This window comes from Eleutherodactylus coqui, chromosome 4, assembly GCF_035609145.1.
Source record: "Eleutherodactylus coqui strain aEleCoq1 chromosome 4, aEleCoq1.hap1, whole genome shotgun sequence".
In the NCBI taxonomy this organism is placed as follows: Eukaryota; Metazoa; Chordata; class Amphibia; order Anura; family Eleutherodactylidae; genus Eleutherodactylus; species Eleutherodactylus coqui.
The window spans coordinates 103,046,182-103,072,822 of NC_089840.1; the positions used below are offsets into that span (position 1 = coordinate 103,046,182).

The window sequence follows — 26,641 nt, forward strand, 5'->3', positions numbered from 1 at the left end:
CTCTCTTCTCTCTCTCATCTCCAAAATGGAGCAACTACTGAACAACAATCGTTCTGTGTAAAAGCTCACAAACAACAGTCGTTGAATACTAACACCTCACTTTAGTTACTATTCCTGATGACTGTTTGGATGATACTTGTCCAATGTAAAGCCACCCTAAAGGTTCAATTACATGGGACAACTGTTGGGGCATAAGTGCGTAACAGCCGTCCCACGTGGCGTCACCCAAACATCACTCCTGTGATATACACAAGAGCAATAGTTGTTCAAGTGGATGGAAGCAGAATGGGCCGGCATCATTCTGGCCCACTCACCTCTATTCACAGTAAACTGGAATTGCTCAGCGATGGAGTAGCGCCCGACAGTCGCTAATCCCATCCTGTCCATAATTTTTTTAACCTTAGAAAACCCCTTTAAGCACTTGCCCAATGAATACTGCTAAAGGCTGGGGGTCCAAGTAGTAGAATCTTTTTTGTCTTTGACCAAAAGAATCAAAGGATCCTTTTGGTCAAAGACAATGGACACTTTTCTTGCAGTTAACTAGCAGACCATGCATAGTATAGTAGCATCTGCTGTTAAGGCCCTTTACACTGCAAGATAATTTGGAAGGAACATGCAACCATCAGTGAACTAGTGATTATATATTGTTTGCTTGGCATGCATTTACACTAAACAATAATTCGGTAGCTTCAAATGTTCAATCCCAAACAATTATAGACAGGATGGGATAAAATAAAACAAAAATGAGTAGTAATAATCTGTTAAATGATTAGCCCAGCCAGCCTTCTCCCTGCTGTCCTGTATAGTGTATGGGGGTCATTTTTGCTTGACCACTGTAGCCAATCACTGGCTTCAGCAATCACATGCTGTTCATGGCAGTATCACCATTGAAGCCAGTGATTGGCTAAAACAGTCATGTGACTGATGAATGGGAGGGGCATTTAATGATTGAGCAGTGCTTATCTTTTTACTTTAGCCCATTCTTCTTTGTCTTTTCTTTTTTTTAAATTTTTTCTTAATCTCAGAAAGCTATTTCAATTACACCAAAAGGGAAAAGAAGCATAATAGAGGGTCCATTAAAATCAATGTGCAATCAATGTAATGCCTGGACATTATCAGGTACCAGTTAGAGAGAGGGAAACCTTCTCTGCAGCTACTCTGTGCCTTGGGCAATAGATACCGTATATACTCGAGTATTAGCCGACCCGAGTATAAGCCGAAACAATAAGTTTCCCCACAAAAAACTGGAAAAACCTATTGACTCAAGTATAAGCCGAGCTATACTCGAGTATATACTAGGTAAAAAAAAAACTCCATACCTACCTCCTAGCTGGCGTCTGTGTCTGTGCGACAAGCTGCTTCAATTCTCCCTGCTGTAATCCCCCGCTCTCCTCTCTGCTTGGCTCTGTCAGTGCTGTGTAAGTAAGTGCTGTGATTCGATTGAGCGCCAGCCAATCACAGCTGGTGCTCGATCCAATCACAGTGCTTACTTACGCAGCACTGAGGGCACGGGATTTGAAAGCCGAGCAGGGAGAATTCTAAAGCAGCTGGATTGGCTGTGAATGATTGATCACCGGCTGTGATTGGCCAGCGCTCGATCCAATCACAGCTCCTACTTATACAGCGCTGACGGCGGGGGATGACAGAGCTGAGCAAAGAGGGCGGCGGGGGATGACAGTGGAGAGAATTCAAGCACCCTGCCACACTGCCGGCGAAGACACAGACGCCGGCTGGGAGGGGAGTATGGAGATTTTTTTTTTTTTAAGCCTTCCCTGACTCGAGTATAAGCCGAGGGGGGCTTTTTCAGCACCAAAAAATGTGCTGAAAAACTAGGCTTATACTCGAATATATAGAGTAAGTATCCTGAGCAGGGGACCCCTCTATGAGTTTAAATCCTCTAATATGTCCTATGTAAGTCGGTTTTCTAAATCAGACAACCCATTTAATGCAAAAAATCTTGGTGCCAGCAGATTCTGTATGTGTATCATCTTCCTTATGCAAAATATCCCTTTAATATCTTTGCTATTTTTCTGATCACACGCTAAGAAGAACAGGATTGTGAACAATGAAGCATTCCTGGAACATTACAAATAGGCCTCAGCTGTGTAAGAGCAGGGCGGCTGAGAAATGAGAAGAATTCAAATATTGTTGTTCCACTGATACTTGGTTTGAACTCCGCTTTGAGAGTGAAAAATATGTTGTTATTGTGCAGAATATATTCAGTTTGCAGCACACCAATGAGATCCGCAGCTGAGGTCAATAGAATATTTCCTTGGCCTTTCGCAATATTTCGAAGACACACAAACTCGCTGAGCATGGGCATATTTTGACTATAAATGTTGAGAACAATAAGGCTTATTATTTCATTTGATGTGTAGTGTTCATGAATCAGAGTCATGTTTTATGTAAACCTCTGCTTCCAAGGACACAGAAACTAGCAGTCATATACGTAAGCTTGAATAATAGAACTGCTTGAGATTTGGACTTCCCAGAGAATGTTTACAGATGCCAATGTGTAACTTGGTGCTTTATGTGATCTCTGGAGATGCAATGCAAAGAGATAATGCTTTTCTACATTGCCTTTCACATGCTAACTTCACTGGCTTCTGTGTTAAAACAACGTGTTGCCGTTTTGGGCAGTGATAGCGGGTATTGCATGACTTTCTATGTATTTTTTGCATTAGAGAATATACTTCATTAGTGATGACGGAAGTTTACCAAAGTTTGGTTTGGCCAGTTCATCCAATTTTGTCGCAATGTTTGCTTTGGTCCAAATTAGTTTGAATTGAACTGGAACTTCACCAATACCCTCTAAAGCTGGTATATAATGCTGCCTAAGGCCTCATGTCCACGGGAAAAATCAGGCCCGCCGCGGATTCTTCATGGAGAATCCGTAGCGGGTCCCTCCTGCCCCGCGGACATGAGGCCAAAAAATAAGAATAAACTCACCTCTCCGGACGCTACGGTTCTTCTTTCCTTCCCGACCGGATGCGCCGGGCACATCCGCCGGGCCGAAGAAAGAAGATCCAGTCAGGAAGGAAGGGAGACCTGCAGCGTCCAGGACAGGTCAGTTTTAATTATGTTACGGGTGTTCCGTGGATCCAGACGGCTTCCATAGGCTTCAATAGAAGTGTGCGGGAGCCGTCCCCGCGGGAGACCCGCACTAAAATGGAGCATGTCCAGATTTTTTCCCGCACGCGGATCCGCGCCTGAAGGGAAAAATGAAATCTGCAAGTATTTAACTACCTGCCAGTGTCCAATGCACCCCTAAGGGGCGCGGATCCGCGTGCGGGGAAAAAATGCTGCAGACTTAAAATATTAATTTACCCGTGGACATGAGGCCTAAGACTAAGTAAAGCCCTGTATAACATTTTTAGATCACCAAGCAGTGCATCAAAGTACTCTTGAGCTGTTTTTAAGTCAGACTACTTGGACATCTGAAAATCAGATGAAAATAGGACCCAAATTTACAACATGGAATATTCTTGACCGATTTTTGGACAAGAATAGCTTGTGTCCATATACATGTTCAGCACATCGGACAGCACACAGTAGGATGTCCGAGTGCTGTCTGGTGAGAGTTGCGATGTGAGTTGCGCAACTTTTAAATCACCAATGTGCAAGAAGCCTTGATTTCAAAGTTACGGCAATGTATGGCTGTGGGTAAACGAATGGTGCCCAGTGGTAAGTAATAGTTTCTTTAAAAATACACTACACTAGCAAATTTCTTATGCTTTAAAAAAGTTTAAAAAAAAAAAAGGTTAAGGCCTCCTGCACACGGGTGGATTTGCATTGCGGAATCCGGAGCAGGCATCCGCCTCCACATTCCGCAGCAAATACCGCGCATAGCATGCTCTGCAAAAGTCATTCTTCATGCGCACGAGCAGAAACCAATTGTGGTTTCCATCCATGGATGAAAAATCGCAGCATGCTCCATTACTGTGCGGACTCCGCACAGACGGCTTCCGTTGAAGTCAATGGAAGCCACCTGAACCGCAGCCTATCCGGAATGCCCAATTCCGGATTGGCTGCGGGTACCCGCGTCATCATCCAAAGACGGCAGGGGAAATTCTGTACTGCGTATGTGCTACAGTGCGATGGCCGGACCATCTGCAGTACAGAAAAACAAAGAAAGATAGGTACGCAGGGTCACCGGCCGCGGTCAGGGCTGGATTCTGCTGTCGGAATCTTGACCTGCTGCGTGCAATTCGCCTAAACCTTTTTGGTGGCAAATGCCTTCCATTGTGTACACATAAACAATGTTTACCCTTTCCAATCCAATTTGTATCCTGGTTTTCCTAGGGGGCTTACTCTATGTTTGCTGTTAAACAACGGCGCTATATGCTGGCTAAAGCCAGTACTGCATGAGGTGACACATTGGATAGGCTCCGACAGCAGAGAGGCTGGCAATATACAGTAAGAGAACCTGCCGGACGTCTTCCAACATCGGAGCTGTACAGCCTTAAATCAGAATGTCTTCAGATGTCAGACAGTGGATTGGAAAGGGTTAATGGTAGAAGCAATGGCTTTTTCCAAGCTCTTATAAAATTATCCCATTTTGGAGAGTAGCAACAGTATTAGCATCCTGAAAAGTGAAGAAGAAATGGCTTTTTTACAAATGAAAAGCCGGAAACAATAAAAAATTTTAAACATTTAACACCCCACCCCCCTTTTTCTTTCAGAATTGCATTTTTTAAGTCACCTTATCTTTAAGAAAAAATGACTAAAAAGTGCTCAAAAAGTCATATGTACCCCAGAACAGTATCAATAAAAACTATGGGTCACCTTGCAAAAGACGATCTTTCACATAATCACACAACACAGTCAGAGGAAAGCTAAAAAAAAGTTATGCTGGTCAAAAAATGGCGACAGAAAGCAATTCTTGCTTTACAAGGTATTTTTAAGTAGAACTATATAAAACAATTACCGGTATATTAATTTGGTACTACCATAATCCCACTGACCCACAAAATAAAGATAACATGTCATATTTACTGTACAGTGAAGGCTTTAAAAAAAAAAAATCATTACTGGATTTAGCCGAAATGGGTGGCCCGAGGTTCGGGTTTCCTCTGTATTGAACTTTTAGCAAATTTCGACCAGGAACAAGGTTTGATGCTTCAGTTTGCTCATCAGGACTTGTCATAAAGTTGCTGCAATATACCCAAGGTATTTCATACATTACTTTTTCCAGTGTACCCCAGAATTTATGTAATCTTACATCTTCAGCTTGAATGAGTTCAGTAATGATATCCTCATGTAGAATTTCAAGTTCGCTATTTGACTCTACGGAGGTTTAAAAATAACCTTCTCTACTGCATGGCATGCTATTTTCAGTGAGGCATGAATACTTTGGAACTGTATGTAGAATCATGTCGTTAAGTATCAATATCAATTGGAGATACTTACTCTCCTGCTTGCCAACATGTCCGTAAAGTACAACCAATGAATGGCAACCTAGCGAGATAGGAACTAGATATATAAAAGCTGTATCTCTTACAGTTAGTTTTACTGAACGACCCGATTATCTCTTACCCGAATGAAGAACAGGTGGCCAGTACGTTTACCCCTCCCTTCGATGATGGGTCGAAGGCCCATTTATTTCCATACAGCACAACATTTTAAACATTTCTACAATAAATTAATTTTTCTTTCATATTATTATAGTAAAATTCCTTGCTCCATTTGTCCCAATTATGAGTGGAAAAGATCTTGGCTACCATATACCTGTTTAATGTCTCTTTATTGTATCGGCGCACTTTAACAGGAGGTAAATTGCTTGGTATGATAGATTAGCGGCTTTGTAGATAACAATTTCTGTCCAGCTCTTCTCTTCCCTTATGAATGACAGTTTCAAAATCCAGATGTCAGGATGTGGAAGATAAATTCCTTGAACTAGCATCTGGCTTATTTGGCATTGATAGGCTGGCATCCCTAGAATTACTATATGATGATCACATAATGGTCCTGCAGATGGGTAGTGTAGCTGTTGTGTAAATGCTACTCTATCCCAGCTGGCTTTAAGTGCTTGAAAATGCATAACTCAATATTGATAATTTTTAATGACCCAAATTTGAGGCAGAATATTATATTTGTTACTGTATAATAGTCAGGACTTTCGTTTGCTTTGCATATTTTTCTATTTTATTATTGATAGGGCATTTCTAAGCATTCTCTCCCGCCTGACTTGACATTGGGTGTAGAGAGATGCAATGTAAGTTAAATCAGTTCTAATTAATGCAACCCATGCAAGATACTCCCTGGGCATCGGATGGTTGCCTCAGCAACTGTTCTACCCAGTGTGCAATGAGTCTCTCTGCGCCTGATGTCAGATCGGGCAATTGAATTTGCCTTAACAAGATGGCAAGACAAGTCCTTCAAACATGATCGATTAGAACACACTCAATAGGGACAGCTTATATTTAAATGAGTTCTCTGGTTTTATGTGAAGTTTATGAGTTTGTACAATGGCAAGTTGCGTAATTTTTTTCATGTCAATTATATTAATTGTCTTTCAAATTCTTACCATTGCTTGTTCTGTAATACAGTGTACTGTACAAATCTTAAGGGAGTATTCCAAAGATAGACTTTTATCACTTATCCATGAGATAGATGATAAAAGTCTGATGAGTGGGGTTTACATTACTAAAATCATCCCTGATTCTAAGAACAGAGGTTGCATGTTCCCCTTGCCTCTACACTGTAAGGAGGAGCTGAAATGGATCAGTGGTCAAGCATGTGTGGTGCCACTTCATTCATTTCAATGGGCCTGTTGGAAATAGCCAAGTGTTTGTGCTCAGCTATCTTTGGCAGTCCATTGAAAATGAATGGAACGTCATTACACATGCTTGGCTGCCACTCCATTCAATCTCTTCCTCACTATGGAGGGTGCAGTGAGCTCTCAGTGAGAAAGAAGAGGGGACATCGGACTTAGTGGTTCCAAGTTTACCCACTAATGTGTGATTTTTTGGTGGTGTAAGCCTGTGTCATCCCATAAACATACTGCTGCAGTCAATGACAGCTAAATGATCATCACCAAGCTCATTGGCTGCAGCAGCCTGTTTATGGGACAACACAGGCTGACTTTAGCCTGTAAAACATTGCCTGTCAATTAGCCTGTCAATGATGCCTGGAGCCACTGGCAAAGAGCAAGCAGAGAGCTGTGAGAGGTGAGCATGAACTCTTTATGATGTTTTTTACATGGAGGATCTGTTGTATCTCGGACAACCCCTTTAAACGTGAATCCAAAAGGACCATATGAATTAAAACTAATCAACTGGCCTTGTTGCTCATTGAAACTACTAACAATGCAGTTATCATTTCACAATAGGAGTGTAAAATGAAAAGTGAACTCTGATTGGTTGTTATGGCCAACAAGGAAGGTTTTCTGTTGGACAGTTTTAATGAATGTGAACCATTTAGGCAGATTTTAGTTTTCTGCCATAAATACAATGAATAATGTGCCAAAAAAACGTGTCGAGCTTCAGAGTTAAGGTACCTTTACATAGGACGGCTGTCAGTCGCATAAGCGCCAAACAGCCATCCCGTGGACTACTACGCGATTATTGTTCCCTGTACTTCTACAGGAGAGATAGTCATTCCAGTGAATGGAGATAGAGTTGGCTGGAATTGTTGTTGCCCACCCACCTCCATTCACCGTAAACAAGAGTTGCCCAAATATTGAGCCGCTTCTGTTTACACGGACCGATAGTTGTTTAGTTTTTTGTTTTGCTAAAAACCAAGCAACTCCAACAAGTGAGCAATTTCTCGCTCAATGCCCTATTGGTGGACGCTTGTACATGGGTCAATTATCGCCTGAATTCACAGTTTCCAGCAAGAATTTGGGCGATAATTGCCCCATGTAAAGTTGCCTTTAGGCACATGTGACCCATTTATCGAGTATGCTTGAAGAAAATCTGCCATGTACTTTATGTCGCCCTCACTGAGGGCAGCATACAGTAGTGACAGAAACATCCATTCAAATAGTCTGAAGTTTTGTAGTTTGGAGCACTTACATAACTAAGCAGTAGCTTTCAGCATGAGACAGGTCCTCCTTCTGTAGCACCAAACTTGAGATAAGTTTGGCGTATTCATGAAGTCCTACTCATCTCACCCACCCGCAGTGATTTATTTTTCTTTGTATGTAATGTAACAGCAAGAAAAGTGTCAATCACAGTGGTGGGTCAGGGCCCCGGCATTAATAAAGCTCTACCATTTTGTTGCATTAGATGTATCTTTGTTCCTTTGACTTCGTTCTGCTGTCTGTATACTAAATCCCCAGGGACACATTGTAGCATTGGAACTATTCAGACTGGCTACCAATTACTAAATTAGTGCATAGATAATGTTTTTGCTATTTTGCTGCTTTCTTACAATCCATTTATTGTTACATAAGAAGCAGAATGACCCTCTTAATCATTCTGAAGCATTGATGAACTAGCCATGTAGTCAGCACTGTTACATAAACCGATGGAGCTGCCTTATTACTTTTACAGATTGTCTAAATGATATTTAACGACTTTAACTGTACAAGTCTAATTTCCTCATCAGAAAGTAATTAGGCGGTCAGAGACATATACTGTTCCACAGAAAGCACCAATGCGTCTTATAGAGTTACATTTGGGCTTTAAAATAGATATATTTTATAGTCAGAAAGTGCAGTATTCGAGTAATATGGAAATTCGGCTCTCACTGAAATGCCAAGATCAACCGCTTTTTCACACTTCACAGTAAAGCAAAGACATTAGAGTTAGATTTCATATTATGTCATCAACAGTAAGGACCTGCGATGGTGCCATGGCGAGATATGGGAATAGTGACATTCGAGAAGAGAAGGAGAACAGCTAATGAAGTTCTACTGCTAAGGAGGGAGAATGTCACTTGTGATAATGGGAAGACTGCTTAGATGAACTTTTGTATTTCTTTGTGACATAAGATAATTATCTCATTAAGCAATGAAAATTCCATTTACAAGAGAAATTGAAAGAGAAACTTTTTTTCATGAAGCATCTGAAAGCTCAATCTTGTGTTCTCAGTGTGATGATAATCCATTCTGATATTACTGTTTATTCTCTGGACTTCCGTGATCTTTGGTAAAGGAACCCACAGATGACATTTCACAACAACAATCTCAATTTAAATGAAGTCAAAAACTGCTTTAATACGTGATATGCCATCAAATGTACCATCATGATAGTTAAGAAGCACATTCACTTCTTACTTGCTTATGGAAACACTCGGGGACCTTTTAAGCTTTTTATTTAGTTTTTCTTTAGATTAGAATTACAACACATATAATGGAAACCACATGATAAAAGAGATCAGGAGCACCTAATTATGCTATATCAGCATTTTATGGGCTCTTTATATCATCACCTGAGTAAAGTGGAGCACTGTGTGGCACAATATAGGCACTAATCTATAGCACTGGTGTAACTATAGGGGATGCCATTACACCCTGGCCCAGGAGCCTTAGGGGGCTCATAAAGTCTCTCCTCTCCATATAGAGAGCCCAGTACTATGAAGAAAGCACTATAGATAGGGGCCCTGTAATCGATTTTGCATTGGGGCCCAGAAGCTTCAAGGTACACCTCTGCTCTATGGTGTTAATGAGGAACTGTAGGCACTACTTGCAATGTCATTCTATAGTCAATTTATATTCAAACTGTATGTACTACTAATTATCATATTGTATGCCTACTGAGAGAGAGAGAAAGAAAGAGAGTAGATTTAAAAAGTCTTCACACCCCTGATAAAATGCCATGGTGACTTTAGGTACTGCGAGTCAAGAGAGGTGATATCTCTCCTTAAGGAGAACACACAAAAGGTTTGTGGAGACACCTAGGAGGTGAGAGGGTTGGGGAATGGCATTATCTCTCCCCAAGGAGAGCACCCAGAAAGGGTGTAAAAAGACACCTGAAAAGTAAGTGAGGAGACCTATAAGGCCATGCATGCTCCTCTGGGTAATTTATGTGAATAGGGAAGATAGAGCAATACCTTTGCAGCGCCACCTATTAGATGGCAGCATTCCTTTAAATCAATGTCTGACCCTTTATACAGGTCTTTCTAACAATGATTTGGAATAGGAAACCAAGCCAGAAAACCATACACAGACAGCTGTTTCGGGGTGTTTGATCCTCATCAGCGTGCAGTAGGTTTCCAGCTTAGCTGGTGAGAGGCCTGTTATGTGGGTCAAGCGGGGTGTCGTCTCTTCTTAAGGAGAGCACCCAAAAAGTGTGTGGAGACACCTAGGGGGTGAGTGGGTCGGGGGATGGTCGACTGCATGGCACAGTGGTATACATGGGAGTGAGTGGGCCCCATAGCAATGGTAAAATGGACCCCTTATTATGCTGCTGGATTTTGGCACTCAACTCTGGTGTTTCTTTTCCACTCCATTGCCTTTAGACATTTCCCAACTCCCTTGCTTTTGAGCAATTTTGTTCTTCTAGTAAAGAAGGTCCTACACTGGTTGCAGCCACCCAGTAGAAAAGGTGGACCAAAGATTGCTGGACCAACTCTTTCCATGTACCCCACAGCAGCCACATCCTTTATCATCTGTCTTTGGCATGGCATGTTGAGGCTGTTGTACGCACTGTTTTTCTGGGAGCTATATGGTACTATTTACATTGTACTATACATATGTGTATATGTATGTATATATGGAGAAGGATAGCAAAGCCTGATGGGTTTTTTGCTTTGATTTGCTCCAGAATCAAGACTTTGTAAACCCTCTTTCAAGGGAACCGTTCACTAGCTTTCTTTGAAAGAAAGACATGTAGGCTGTGCCATACAGATGTGTAGTTAAAGGGGTTGTACCACAACTGACTTTTATTTCCTATCAATAGATAAGTGATAAAAGTCTAATTAGTAGGGGTGTCATTGCTGAGATCCCCACTGATCCAGAAAATGGGGGTCCCATGTCCCCCTCTTCTCATCACTGCAGGCTCACTGCACCTACCCGCAGTGACATGGAGACACGAATGGAGCAGTGGTCATGCATGTGTGGCACCGCATGTAGTAGTCCTATTGAAAATAAATGGAGTGGCACAGTGATCGCTGCTCCATTCAATCTTCTAACAGTGGGGGAAGCAGTGATCCCACAGTGAGGAGGAGAAGGGGACATGGGACCCTGTTGATGGGATTGATAGGGGTCACAGCAGTGAGACCCCTACCGATCAGACTTTTTATCCTATGGATAGATGATTAAAGTCAATTGTGGTACAACCCTTTTAAACACACAATACAACAATACAGCTATTTCCAGAGCTCTCTGCCTGGATTTCAGCAGCAATCAATTACATCAGTTAGTTAGAGTGCTACAATTTATTGAGATCCACCTTCAAAATATGTTATATCATCATAGCCTGAGAAATGTCAAAAAATGATTTATGCCAACAGTTAAATAGCACTAAATAGAGTAATATTAAGTATGCCAATGGCTTATTGTATGAGCTGCAGGTTGGCCATTCATAATGGAGACATCGGCTGCTGATGTGTTCAAATCTAATTCATATCAGCTGTGATCATATGATATTAGTGTGCAAATCTACGTATTTTACTGTACTTTTTGAGCAAGACATGTTGATTTGTGTGCGGCAAACAATGACACCCGATTGAAATGGCTAATTACTCTTAATGAGTTCCAATTATGTTCTTTTTCCTGCGCAATTACGCAGTGTTTCACACATGTCCTTGTGCATTCGCGAACCACCATTGACGTTTATGAGGATCTTTGGTGCACAAATACGCATAACAATATAACATGTTTTATTTTTTAGCGCAACCAAAATGCACAAGAAAAATATGAAAATATGAACAAACTTATTGAAATCAATGGGTTCTATTCTCTGCGTATTGCAAATAGGCGTAGAAATACATCCATGTGAAGCCGGCCTAAATGATGTGCCGTGTGCGCTTCAATGTGTATCGTGGCCATAAGAACACAATGATTTTGGATGAATTTTCATCTCCACATTTCAAAAGCCATTATTTTTTTATTTTTCTGTCGATATGGCCGTATTAGGACTTGTTTTTTTTTTTTTTGCATGGGGAGCTGTGGTTTTTACTGGTACCATTTTTGGGTACATATAATGTATTTTACAACTTTTATAAACTTTTTTGCATTGCAGGGAGAGAAAACATATAATTTCTACCATTGTTAGTTTGTTTTTAAATCCTTAAATTATACAGTATAAAAGACACGATACATTTTTTTCTGTAGTTCAGTATGATTATGCCAGTACTAAAATTATATTTTGTAAATTTTTCCGCTTTAGCAAAATAAAAACCCTATTTTGTATATTTTTTTTGAATTGTTGCTTTCAAAGTCTCGTAACTTTTTCACTTTTACATCGACAAAGTTCTGTTGGGGCTTGTTTTTTGTGTGATGAACTGTAGTTTTAATTGATACCATATTGGTGTACACGTCTTTTTGATCACTTTTATTAGGAGGTGAAATTAACAAATTCAGCATTTTAACTCCATTTTTTATTTTGATCTTTTTTACAGTTTTTGTCATGAGGGATAAATAGTGTGTTCAATTTAGGCCCCCTGTCCACGGCCGTTGTGGAATATCGCCAGCAATATTCCGCCACAGGGTAGAAGGGAGGGCTGCTGTCAGTTCTCTGCGGTGAGCCTATCTGACAGATAGGATCACTGTGGAGAATTGCGGCAAATCGTGGCATGCCCCGATTTAGATCCCGCTAACGGAGAGTCTCTATGATTCTATGGAAAGCGTTCACTGCGTTACCCGCGGCCGAATTTTCACAGTGGGTAACGCAATGAACAATCACCCGTGGACAGGCAGCCTTACTGTACAAGGTCAGTAAGGATACCATGAAATCAAAAATGTTTGCATTATTTTTCCCGCACGGTGAACGTCGTCTGAAAAAAAAGAAAAAAAGAACGCCAGAAATGCACTTTTTCAGTCATCCTGTCTCCCAGAAAAAACGCAATAAAATGCGATTAAAAAGTCGTATATATTCCAAATTAGTACTATCGGAAACTACAAGACATCCTGCAAAAAATGAGCCCTTGCTCAACTACGTCGACGGAAAAATAAAAAAGTTATTGTGCGCACAAAATGACGGCAGAAAATAATTTTAAAAAATGTAATGTCTTTGAAAAAAAAAAGTGTAGTATAGTAAAAAAAAAACTATACAAGTTTGGTATCGTAGCAATCGTACTGACCTGTAGAATAAACTTATCATGTCGCTTTTAGTTTTAGTTTGTGCGCCAAAAAACAAGACGCACTGAAAGATTGCGGAATGTTGTTTTTTTTTTCATTTTACTCCACTTATAATTTTTTTTAACGTTTTTCAGTACACTATATGGTACATTAAATAGCCCCATTAAAAACTACAACTCGTTCCGCAAAAAACAAGCCCTCATATAGTGACATCGATGGATAAATAAAGGAGTTATGATTTTTTTAAAGGGGGGAGGAAAAAACGAAAATGGGGAAAAAAAGGGCCGCGTGATGAAGGGGTTAATGATAGTTTAAAACAAATTTTCAAGTAAATACATATAATTTGCATTTGTATGCTCACTCTTTGCACAATGAAGAGGAGTTGCATTGGTTTTGGTGGTTTATATTAACAAACAGAACTAAAGTCTAAAACCTCCTGTTGCCAGCTGTGCCCTAATACGGCTGCCATCAAGGCTTTAATGTTAGATTAGTGGTGTAAGGACAATGTGCTGATACATAGGCTCTGACAGTTATCTGCATCCTGTTCATCTGCCCACACACAAATCCTGGCATATTACTTGCAATTTAAAATGTGCTAAATGTTATAGCAGCAGTGTGCTGTGTCTTTACTGGGCTTGTTTATCTGCAAGCTATGGCAGAGAATAAAACATGCCCCATACATGAGGTTTGCACATTTGTGATTATTTCAGTGTTTTAAACTCCTTTTTATTATGATTGGAATGTTTGCAATGTCAATTTTCATTTTTTATTCTGTGACACTGCCTGTTCACTAGATAATATGATTATTTTGCAACAATTGTGCCAAATAATCCTAAATAATCATTTATAATAATTAATAAATAATTAAATAAATTATCACAAATAATTAAATAAATAATCATAAACAATCATAAAATAATCCTAAATAATCATTTCCTTCCAACCTATACTCACTCTTAATTCTCTACAGAAATTACAAATTGTGCATCCGGGTTGGTACTGCAGCGCAGCTCCCATTGAATTCTACAAAAGCTATGCTTGCAATACCAACCCATGCCACTGCAATATGGTCGGCACTATCTGCTTCCTGCGCTGACTACAGTGACAGTGACCCAGGACTCTACTTTCCAGCTTCTCTCTGCCGCGCCCAGCTTGATTCGCAGGCCTCTTCCTAATAATGAAGAGACCAGTCACTTAAACTGAGCCACTCCAGCACTTAATAAAACTATAGCCCCGCTTTATGAAGACAGGCTTTTCCTATTTCTGTGAACTGTGCTGGACTCTGGAATATGCCTCTTCATTAACTGCTCCAGCAAATCTATACCAGTTATGAGCTGAAGTAGATTCGTATCACTTTATGGCATAAATTATGGTAAATATGTCAATCCATGAGAGACCACGCCCTCTCTAGCTAGGTCTCACCCACTTTTTGGAACAATGAAGCATAAAAACTTAGGGTCACAATTTTTTGTGGAAAAAAGGGTTCACCAAAACTTGTGACATTTTACTGCCCCCAAACTAGCATAATACATGTCTTCTCTGATGAGGGTCTCTATTTCATGCCGCCTGTTGTGAGGACAGTTTGGACCTGCTACTCATAGGTTTTCTTTAAGACAAAACTTTAATTTCTAGATTTTATTTTACTAGATTTTACTAGAAAATGGTATAAATAATAATGATAAGTACAACAATAATCTAGTATGCTGTTATTGTTGGAAATGACAATCATCATTAGCAAGACAGCTTGTGTTTTTAGAATACTGAGAGGACACAACTTCACTACAACATAGTCTGCGTTGCTGGGCAATGTTGGAGAATACAAAACACTTTGGCTGCCATGTGATTATTAGTCAAGTATTTTTTATTGTAAAAGAAGAGTTTCTAATAATAACATTGTATTAGGAAACTGATGATTATGCAGCCGAAGATGTTTAAACAGAATGCGAGCTGAGATCACAAAAATTTGATGTGATGAGTCAAAAACATACTTCCTGTCTCTTCAGTGTCTCATACTCAGGGGCATAACTATAGGGGATGCAGGGGATGCATTTGCATCCGGGCCCAGGAGCCTTAGGAGGCCCACAAGGCCTTTTCTCCATATAGGGAGCCCAGTACTGGGAATAAAGCATTATAGTTGGGGGCCCTGTTACAGATTTTGTATTAGGACCCAGAAGCTTCAAGTTAGGGCTCTGCTCATACTGTATACTGCAGTTCTATGTGGTCATACTGGCTGCTATGTATAAGTCAATGCATCTGGAGAAGTTTCCTCCTTAGCCTCAAGCACACTGTGACACCGATTTCATGGAGATTGTACAATGGCACATGAAATCCCTACAATTGCTTATGGTGCCATATTGTGTCGTAGAAGCAATGCTTCTGTGATATGCATGCAATGAAACATGCTACTTTTTTCCCTCATATTCAATTGGAAGCATATATGAGAAGAAAAAAAGGGAGATAAAAGGTAAGGGGGAACCTGGAATTTTACAGGCATTGAAGGAAAATCAGAAAAATACCTACAGAGGTGTAAGTTCTTAGGTCCCAATACAAATTCAGTAGAGCCCTCACTTACCATGTGCCACTTATAATTCTAGAGACAACGTATGGGACAGCGCAGTTTTTTGGGCTTCCTCAAGTATCAGTGCCACCTCTGCATTCCCTGTGGCAATTCCTTTGAGTGCCTACCCATGCTTGACAGCGTAAAGGGACCTAAACATAGACTGTATTACAAAAATGTTTCAGAATATGATTGTTTGAAAACAAAAAGACAAGCATACATAACTGCATGTCTTATCAGGTCCTTCCAGTGGCCTAGCTATCACAGTGACAGGCGTCACAGTCATAGTTTAGGCCCCCACACCACATCTACTAGTGGAGTCATTAACATGGTACATCCAAGACACATGAGCCAGTAGTCCAGTGCCCCAGATCTCTAAATGAGCCCCACTTTTAATTGCAACTGCGTCTTTAGGATGCAGGTACAGTTGGAGCCTATGGCATTGGAAGGACACATGGCAAGGTGGACAGACTTGTAAGCCACACTTGTGTTAGGTCTGTGGCCTACAGGACGTCAGGACCATTCATGAGATCATTACATCTCAGCACAGCAGGCAGCACAATAATGTCACCACATTTTGCTTCTATAAAACCAAAGGCTTAAGCTATTCCACTTGTCATGGGATCAAAGGTAGGTGAGTATAAATTGTATTATTTTCTCAGGGCACAAAAGTAGACAATTTTATTGGATGAGGGCAGAAAGGGGATAGTGCTTTGTGGGTGGAGCATTATTACTTTGTAGGTTGCACAAAAAGAGGGCAGGTTTACTATGTGATGGGCATAAAGGGATTGATTATTGCTGTGTTGGTGCCACACAGATAGATATTAGAGATGAGCGAGCATACTCGTCCGAGCTTGATGCTCGTTCGAGTATTAGGGTACTCGTCTCGATTAAACGAGCACTGACCATTGAATTCAATGGAGCCGGCAATACAGCCGGCTCCATTGAAAGCAATGGGCTGCCGGCGATCTCAGGATCTCAGGATGAATTTTCGGGAAGGGCTTAAAAATATAAGCCCTTACCTGAAAATCATCCTAAAATGTGTAAAAATAAAAAAATAAAAAAATGTCAGCATAAAGATCGTTCTCCTCTGCCATAGCTGTAACAGCTGTGGCAGAGAAGAACGATGTTAGCCCATTGAATTCAATGGAGCCGGCAATACAGCCGGCTCCATTGAAAGCAATGGGCTGCCGGCGAGCGCGGGATGAATTTTCGGAAAGGGCTTAAAAATATAAGCCCTTACCTGAAAATCATCCAGAAATGTGTAAAAATAAAAATGCAGGCATTCTCTTCAATGGAGCCGCTGCTGCTGCCGGTGATTCCATTGAAGACAATGGTCTGCTGGCACACCTGAATTCTTTTTCAGGGAAGGGCTTTACATATAAGCCATTCCCTGGAAATGAATTAAAAGTGATTTAAAAAAGAAAAAAAATAGATACTCACCTCCCTTCAGCTGCCGGGGCACAGCCGCGTCTTCTCCTGCTGTCCCCTGCACTGTGGTGCTGAACTGCTGATCTATCACCAGCAGGGGAGCACCTCAGCAAATTACATTCAGCTCTTTCAGCAGGCGGGGATTTTAAATCCCCGGCTGGTGATAGATCAGCAGTTCAGCAACACAGTGCAGGTGACAGCAGGAGAAGACGCGGCTGTGCCCCGGCAGCTGAAGGGAGGTGAGTACCTATTTTTTTAATTTTTTTTTTACTATTTTAAAAGGCTTTTCAGGGAAGGGCTTATGAAGCCCTTCCCTGCAAAGCCACTAACAGCTGCCGGGGCTCAGCGGTGACTTCTGTCGCTGTCCCCGGCTCTGTAGCACTGCTGAGCTATCAGCAACTGGGGATTTTAAATCCCCGGCTGCTGATAGCTCAGAACTACAGAGCCTGGGACAGCGCTAGAAGTCGCGGCTGAACCCCGGCAACTGAAGGGAGGTGAGAATTGTTTGTTTTTTTGGGGGTTTTTTTGCACTAATTTAAATGGCTTTTCAGGGAAGGGCTTATGAAGCCCTTCCCTGAAAAGCCATTGACAGGATGCCAGCAGCAGGATTCTCTACCGCAGCTGTCATGTGTGACAGCTGCGGTTGAGAACTGAAGAATTCCTTTTGCTGCATCTGCCACAGATGTGGCAGATGTAGCAGCAGGGAATTCTTTTAAATAGCGAGGGTGAAGGATACATCTGCCGCATGCGGCAGATGTGTTCTTCAGGCCCGCGGGGGTCACAGCAGCGGCGGAGATGTACGTTTTTTTTATTCTTTGTTTTGCACTAAAATGTTTCTTTTTCAGGGAAGGGCATATATTTTTAAGCCCTTCCCAAAAATTCATCCCACGCTCGCCGGCAGCCCATTGCTTTCAATGGAGCTGGCTGTATTGCCGGCTCCATTGAATTCAATGGGCTAACATCGTTCTGCTCTGCCACAGCTGTTACAGCTGTGGCAGAGGAGAACGATCGTTATGCTGACAGTGCGGGGGGGGGGGGGTCTCACTCTTGCCACTATTGTGGCTTAATAATGAGACCTCGGAGCCCGAAATGCAGCCCTGCATGTTGCTCCTCGCCTGCCCTATCCATTTCTGTGTTTTTTACATGACTTTGGTGATTTGCTAAGATTTTCACAAATGAAAACCTTAGCGGAGCACCAGTCATATACAAAAATGCTCGAGTCGCCCATTGACTTCAATGGGGTTCGTTACTCGAAATGAACTCTCGAGCATCACTGAAAGTTCGACTCGAGTAACGAGCACTCGAGCATTTTGGTGCTCGCTCATCTCTAATAGATATCATTACTATGTGGGGTCTAAAGGCAGCACTATTACTGCTCGCCTTAAAAAGGTGGCACTATTGTTTTGTGTGGCACCAAGAGGGTACTTTTATTGTGTTGTTCACTATAAAAATTTGGGGTGCAATATGGGCACTATCTCTTGAGCACTGTTATTTTGGGGGGCACTACTGTTTTCAGGAGCTCTGTCTAGGTGGCACTATTTGTTGGGGGGTAGCTATAGTTATGACACCATTACTTATAAAGTACAGTATTATGGGGCATTGTGCAGCACAGCAGGCACAGTAACTGGGGCAAATGGGACAGCAGCAGGTATAGACTTAGGGGTAGCTGAAAGATTTTGAGTTTGTGTAGGATGGGAAATGGTAGTAAGGATTCTCGTAAAGCAAGGAGTCATATATGTCTGAACAGCAAACAGTGCAGACAAGTAATGATTTAAAAAATCTTCATGGCAGTCTGGCCCAGATGGAAAAAATGGGAAGATTGAATGACTCCAATTGAAAAAGATGATACCAGTGAGTCAATGGATTTAACTGTACTGTGTTCACTTATGCAGTCTACACAATACCTATGGACAACTGGTATCTACCGCTGTATGGCAGTAAGGCAGCAGCAGCTATACAGTTTATGGAGCAATTATTTGTATGTACAGTATATACATTATTTACCATATTTTTCGCTCTATAAGACGTACCCCTCTTTCCCCAAAATGGGGGGGGGGAGTCAGTGCGTGTTATAGAGCAAACGTACCAAAATTCAAGGCTGCCGTGCGAACTAAACCGTGGTTGCGGAAACAAACCCGTGATCGTGCGAACAAACGCACAATTATTTACTAATTCTCTCACCTTTGCATTGCCCCCCCCCCCCCACTTACGTACCACTGACTGGTGGAGAGCATCAGCGGGAACTGCTGCTGCTCCCCTGCCTCCAACAATCGGATTCTTCCCTTCCTCGGCCCATACACGAGTTCCGCTGTCACGGAGCTCCGGTATTTTAGAGCTCTGCTGCTCCTTCTGCTCCGTCACCTGGTACTATCCCCTGCCCTGTCCCTGGTGAGTTCAAAATATTTTCCCCCAATTTTCCGCTTCTAAAACGTGGGTGCGGCTTATCGTCCGGTGAGTCCTATAAAGCGAAAAATTTGGTATATTTATAGTATACGTCTAAATTGCTTATGTCTAATACACTGATGTGCACAAGCCTTTACTCGTGATACATATACAGTTGAATAGAGAAAAACATTTCGATTTTGTCGTAGATGAAAAGGAGGGGGGCAAGCTGAATTTTTTCGCCAGGGTCCATGAGCCTTTAGCTATGCCTCTGGGTCTTATCATTCTGAGAAATATGCATAAGAAATCAAATTACTCCTAGCGACAATGCACTGTAAATTATCACATATCTTAATTTGTATGTTATCCTCACAAATTGCCCAGCAGGGTTTTTTTCCAATGTAGTTGTAGATTATACACCGCACAAAAAATATGCAAATCAAAACATAAGACCACATTTTTTTTTTGTTGCAAAATGGTTTCATAAAAAAATCAGACATATAATTACTTGCAATAGCAAGGAGGGCTCAGAGAAATGTTATAAGCAGATTAGTCTTTCTCTGGAGACCTGGAGTCAGTATTAATTTTAAATATCATGTTGAAACTGGGACTTCTAATAGTGACTCACACAATAAGGCTCATTGAAAATCCACAGTCGAAAGCATTGTACTGATCTCTGTTTTGTGTAAATGCAAATGTCCTTAACAAGGAGCAAAACAATAATGGATGCATCCCCTCCGAAATGTTCTCTGCCTGAGACCTACCCTATGACCAAAAGCTGCATCTTAACCCCACCATGTACTTTCCCATTGACTTCATTTATCTACATACAGGGTGATCATAATTAAGGGTGTTCAGAGATCTCCAGCAAAAATAACAGAATGAAAGTTGGTGTGTCTATTCAGTGGCGTATAGAGTTTAGATTTCACAAAGAAAAAAAACAGTACCAAATGTTGCCACCAGGGAAATATATGGAGCTGTACACAAATAGAATGGCAAATACAATGCAGCTGATGAAAGGATTCTGTCAATAAATTATTCAGATCGGTACGATACGACTGCAGTGCTATGACTCTCACATTGCCTGAATGTGCCTCGCTGGAAAAACTTTATTATCAGCGAGGTGGTAACTAGTGATGAGCGATTAGTGGAATAATCAGTTTGTTGTCAGAACAGGCCAATTTCACCAAATCATCATGAATCAGGATGGCTAATTCTGACTCCAGTTGAAGTCAATGGAAGAAAAAATTCTGGTTCACTAATTTGCCCTCCAGAAGGCCCAATGCAGCCAACGCCCCTAATATTGCATGGGAATACAGCTACACATCTGAGGGACACTGTAATCCTCCCTTAAAAGTGGGAAAAATAGTGTACAGTGGTGTAGGGATCACTCGTAGCATAAGGGTGTCGCTGAAAACAAAAGAAGGCACACATAGGGTCTCCTAGATCAAAAATCATGTCAAGGGAGACAGCAGGCATGTGTTTGTTTTAAACACAATGTAATGCATTTTCAAAGGACAAATTCAACTAGATAAACTGAACACCCAAGCACAGGCCTGCTCCAAGAAACAGATGTAGAGATACCAAAAAAAAAAGATGTCATAAATTCTACACGACACAAATGCAAAGGCTTTCTCCAAGGAAAAATGTAGAACTACAGCTGCTTCTTGTGCTTTAGAATTTTTTTGTTTGGAGGAAATGAGGAGGAGGAAGCAGGAGAAGGAAAGCAGCAGCAGTTCCACCACCACCAGCAACAGCACCTTGAGAGCAGAGTGTGCTCCTTGTGGAAACATAAGAGGTATAGCTCTGTATTTCCACGTTAACATTTTTTAAATTGGGAAGAGGAAAGTAGGAGAAGGAAACATGACGGAGTGTGCTCCTCACGGAAACATGAGAGCTGTAGCTGTAGCTCCCTATCTCCATATTGACATATCTTTCATTTTGGGGGAAGTAGAAGGAGGAAATATGGTAGAAGCAGTTCCACCTTCACCACCAGCAACAGCACCTTGAGGACACAGTGTGGTCAGTCATATGTAATTAAAAATTAGCAGCATGCTAACTATAATCAGTGGAATCAATGATAGGGGAGCAGACGTTAGGTGAAATCTACGCTTTGTTCATTTTTATAAATGTCAGGCAATCCCCATTATCTGTGGAGAGGCAGATGCTTCTGTCAGTTATCACACCCCCAGCAGTGCTGAACACCCTTTCTGATAGCACACTGGCAGTAGGGCAGGCAAGCATTATATGCAAGCTCTGGCTACTCATCCAGCTTAGACACCCAGAGGTCAAAGGGGCCAACGCCATGTCTTAGTACATCGACATGGGAGTTGAGATACTCTTGGATCATCATGGATAATTGCTGCCTGTGACTGTGAGTCTTACCCTGTGCTGTTGTTACGTGCTGCAACAGGCTGAAAAAACTATGCCACACATCTGTTAGTTTTCCTCTGCAAACACTGGTGGTGCTACTGTGGCAGTTTTCAGCACATCTGCCATGAGCTGTAGAGCTGTGATCCATTGCGGATACATCACCAGGGCCATAGAGAAATACCCTACTCAAGCTGATTACAGTCTGTGCTGATTCTGCTGCATTTTAAGGTTTGTCTCTGGTGCTGCAATGAGATTTGTAATTTAGGCCTTGCAGTGAGGATCAAGGATGGTGGCCACTCAGTAAAAATCTGATGTTTTGATATGGGCTATGCGACGGTCCTTCTGCAAGTACTGCTGCATAAAAGCACTCCTATGCCTCAGGGTACCTAAGGGTGATGGCCCACATTCTACGAGGTCAGGCCTAAGCGTGTCCTCCAGCTAGTCCCACCATCCATGTAGAATAGCTAGGGTTGGTGATAGATAGAAGGAACATTGCATAGCCCGATCCCCGACCTATTTTATCCCCCTCTCTTCCACCTCCTCCTACTCTTCCCCCTCTATACTTCTCCCATGAGTGGAGAGATGCATTAGCGAAGACACCCCCTTTCTTGCTCAAAGCCACCATACTTGCAATGTTGAGTTATGTCAGACTGGTCAGACAGTTGAAAGATTGGTATCCCTTCCTCCTCCTCCTGTGACAACAACATTTCATTGTCGCTGAAGCCCTTCAGCTTCTGTTCTTGCAGGCAGACAACAGGGATGATCATACTGATTAGTGTGTCATCACAATTGATCATTTTGATTGTTTCCTCAATGCAGGCTAAAATGGCACAAACGTCTTTAATCTGCAGCCACTCTACAGGCGTCAAGTGACCGACCACCATAGAACACCTCCTAATGGCATACACCATCTGGTACTTTATGATCGCTCTCTGCTGCTGATTTAGAGCCATTTTACATGGGACGACCTGTCAGGCACAGATGCCAGACAGGTCATCCCAGAGATGATCATTCCTGTGATGAGGGAGAAACATCTACCTTCTGCTGTGGAGCTGATAGCCTAACTGAGCTGTCTATTTTCTCAACCAGGATATTGGTGGCTTGTTTTGAGTATTTATTCTAGCTCCTCTTTGCAGAAGATGCCAGTAACACATTTGTATACTGGTCCTGTTCTGTGGTTAGGAGTGTTTGCCTTTGCTCTTCTGAGTGTTTTGTTCAGTGCCTTCCTCTTTTGCACTTTGGACTTCAGACTATGACTGTCTGATTCTCTCTCTAATACTGATTTTTACCACTCTTGAACTCCTACCTTGGCTTATTCATTTGTCTGCTCTGTCCCACTCTGTCCTTATATATTCCCTCTCCTCCATATTATACCTAGGGACAAATAGGGAAACAATTTAGGTTCCAGACGTGGGGTTGCCCTTTTCAGGGTGGGTGCTTTGTTGTATTAGCAGGTCCAGTCAGGACAGGCCATGGAAAGATCCTGGACCTCACCTCTGTTTCTACTAGAAACCCCCAAACTCCCTGTCTTGTACATGTCATTGAGTCTGTCCCTGACCCCTGTTTCAGAATCTGTTGGTTTTCTCAGAAGGACTAGATAGCACATGACAGTGTTAGCTTGATTATTTTAACATCCTATAAGCACGTTAGTCACATTCCTCTCATTGAAGGATGCATATCATAAAGGAAGGGGGGTCCAAATAAGAATAAGGCATCTGTTCTAATTGTAAAATTAATTGCTTAAGTGGAAGTCAAGCTTTCCTTATTAAAACTTGAAAAACTTCCTCCCACATATACACATATTTTACTCCATCCACAAGTGTTTTCAGTGTTATAATCCAGAGCTGCATTTGCAACTCTGTCATTTACTATTGGAAACAACTAACAAGCTTGTCAAAAGACATACCGCTAACATATTAGCCAAGCTCCTACAATGCAGATTTCACATAGGATCAAAAGCATGTCCCTATGACACATAGTAAATCACATCTGCATCATCCACATCAATGTCTACAGGCTGACTTTTTAAACTATTGAACTTTCATTTGGATGGTTCTGTGCATCCATAAAATGTCATTATGGGAAGGCTCCACAGTTGTTATGGGGTCATTAGAATAAAGCAGCTGCAGCCTATTACCAGTTCTCCTTTAAACGAGCCTCGATAAAGTGACGCCTCGCTACTGGTCACATGAGCATCTATAAATATTGTTAATTCTGATTTGCTAATCATGACTTTGTTCATAGTCTTATCTCTCCAAGAAATTTCAATCAATTTACATTTTGCAGATAATTATGTTCTTATTTCCTGCACAGACACAGTCATTTGAAAGACATAATCACTGCCATCATGCATAATGCTAATAAAAGTACCCGTAATGAATAAACGAAGTGTGTTTTCAGAGACGAAAATGTCACGTAAATTGTATGAATTTTATTAGCTACTGAAATTCGTTAATGAGACTGTAAAATATATTATGGTGTATCGAACCATGGAGAAGAATAAGTGCCTGGTAATAAATCTGTTTCTCCAGCGAGATGTTGTTATTTTCTAATGCAGGGGTGTTGTGTTGATGAATATCATGGCTGCCTCTTCTTGTTTGCAGGTTTCTCTCACTCAGCATTTACATTCGGTATTGAAAGCCACATCAGCCAGTCCAATATCAATGGGACACTAGTGCCACCTGCAGCTCTTATCTCCATCCTGCAGAAAGGTTTACAGTATGTGGAAGCTGAGATCAGCATCAATGAAGTAAGTGTCTTAATGTAAAGCATCCGAATAACACCGCAGTAAGACGTTATAATTACAACCCTAATTCCAAAAAAGTTGGGATATGTGTAAAATGTAAATAAATGTAATGATTTGGGAATCTCATATCATTTTTGCCTTCGTCTGGATCAACAAAGGGAGTTGAAACAGGCTGACCTAGATGGACATTGTGTCCTTTCGGACTAACATACTATGTTACTATGTATAGTTTATTCACAATAGATCACATATAAAAAGTTGAAAGTGAGATATTTTTCCATTTTATTTACAAAGATTAACTAATTTAGAAATTAATAGCAGCAACACATCTCACAAAAGTTGGGTTGGGCCAAGTCTACCATTGTGTAGCATCTTCTTTTTACAACAGTTTGTAAACATCTGGGAACTGAGAAGACAATTGCTGGAGTTTTGGGAGAGGAATGTTATCTGACGTAGGGTTAGAGCTGCCCACCATGGGTCGTCTTTGCTGATTTTTCAATTCATAATGCGCCAAATGTTTTCTGCTGGTAAAAGGTCTGGACTGCAGGTGGCCGGTTCAGCACCCGGACTCTTCTTCTGTGAAGCCATACTGCTGGGATGGATGCAGTATGTGGTTTAGCATTGTCCTGCTGAAATATACAAGGCCTTCCCTGAGAGAGGCATTGTCTGGATGGGAGCATATGTTGTTCTAAAACCTCTATATGCTGCTTAGCATTGATAGTACCTTTCAGGATGTGTAAGCTGCCCATGCCATAGGCACTAATGCAACCCTATACCATCAGAGAGGTAGGCTTTTGAACTGTGTGCTGATAACAAGCTGGATAGTCTCTCTCATCTTAAGTCCACAGGACACGGCATTCGTGGTTTCCGAAAATAATTTTTACATTTTGGTTCATCTGACGACAGAACAGTTTTCCATTTTGCCTCAGTCCATTTTAAATGAGCTTTGGCCCATAGAAGATGCTGGCATTTCTGAATTGTGTTGATATATGGCTTCTATGCATGATACAACATTAACTTATATTTGTGGATTGCACAATGAACTGTGTTCATAGACAGTGATTTCTGGAAGTATTCCTGAGCCCATGCAGTGATCTGCATTACAGAATCATGCCTGTTTTTAATGTAGTGATGTCTGAGGGACCGTAGATTTCAAACATCCAATATTGACCATCAGCCTTCTCCCTTGTGCACATGAATTTCTCCAGATTTTCTGAATCTGTTGATGATATTATATACTGTAGATGATGGGAAATTTAACGTCTTCGTAATTTTACGTTGAGGAACATTTTTCTGAAATACTTGTTTTATACCCAATCATGTGACATTGACCGACCAGCTGTTTTTCAGTAGTACCACTTCCTTTTCCAGCCTTTTGTGAACCCTGTCCCAACTTTTTCGAGATGTGTTGCTGCCATCTATTTCTAAATGAGTTAATTTTTCACAAGAAATGGAAAAATGTCTACTTTTAACTTTTGATGTGTTTTACGTTCTATTGTGAATAAAATATGGTTATATGAGATTTACAAATCATTGTATCCTCTTTTCCTTTACATTTATTTACATTTTACACAGCATCCCATTTTTTTGCAATTGGGGTTGTACATTAACTGCTGGAAGTGGCCCTAGAATTTTGTTTGAAACATAATATGGAACTGACTCATAAGGGAAACCGTAATCTGTAGCAAAAATCTCTTCCAACTCCAAATAATGGCAAGAACATGAGAACGTTAATTAAAAACATTAAGCTCCAATCTGTTAGAGCACTACTTAAAATGATTTCCTTACTTACAGCCTACATAGATAGACAGACAATGATAGATAGAGTTATGAGATGCAGGGATACACAATCTGTGCCTCTCTTACCTTCTGCCTTCTCATATGTATAGATTATTGGTAACGGCGTAAATGCCAGCTGGCTATTAGATCACTGTTATCACAGATCTAAGGTCTGCACAGAAAAACT

The 26,641-nt window shown here is 41.2% G+C and overlaps 1 protein-coding gene across 2 annotated transcripts in view; it reads left to right on the forward strand.

The window, feature by feature from the left end:
• Positions 1-26,641, forward strand: part of TBL1X (transducin beta like 1 X-linked) — a 299,584-nt gene that overhangs the window by 213,373 nt on the left and 59,570 nt on the right. For both annotated transcript variants that reach the window (XM_066599924.1, XM_066599925.1), the window contains one exon: positions 24,533-24,678. In XM_066599924.1, the coding sequence (XP_066456021.1) occupies positions 24,533-24,678 (146 nt within the window). The remainder of the gene's footprint in view (positions 1-24,532; positions 24,679-26,641) is intronic.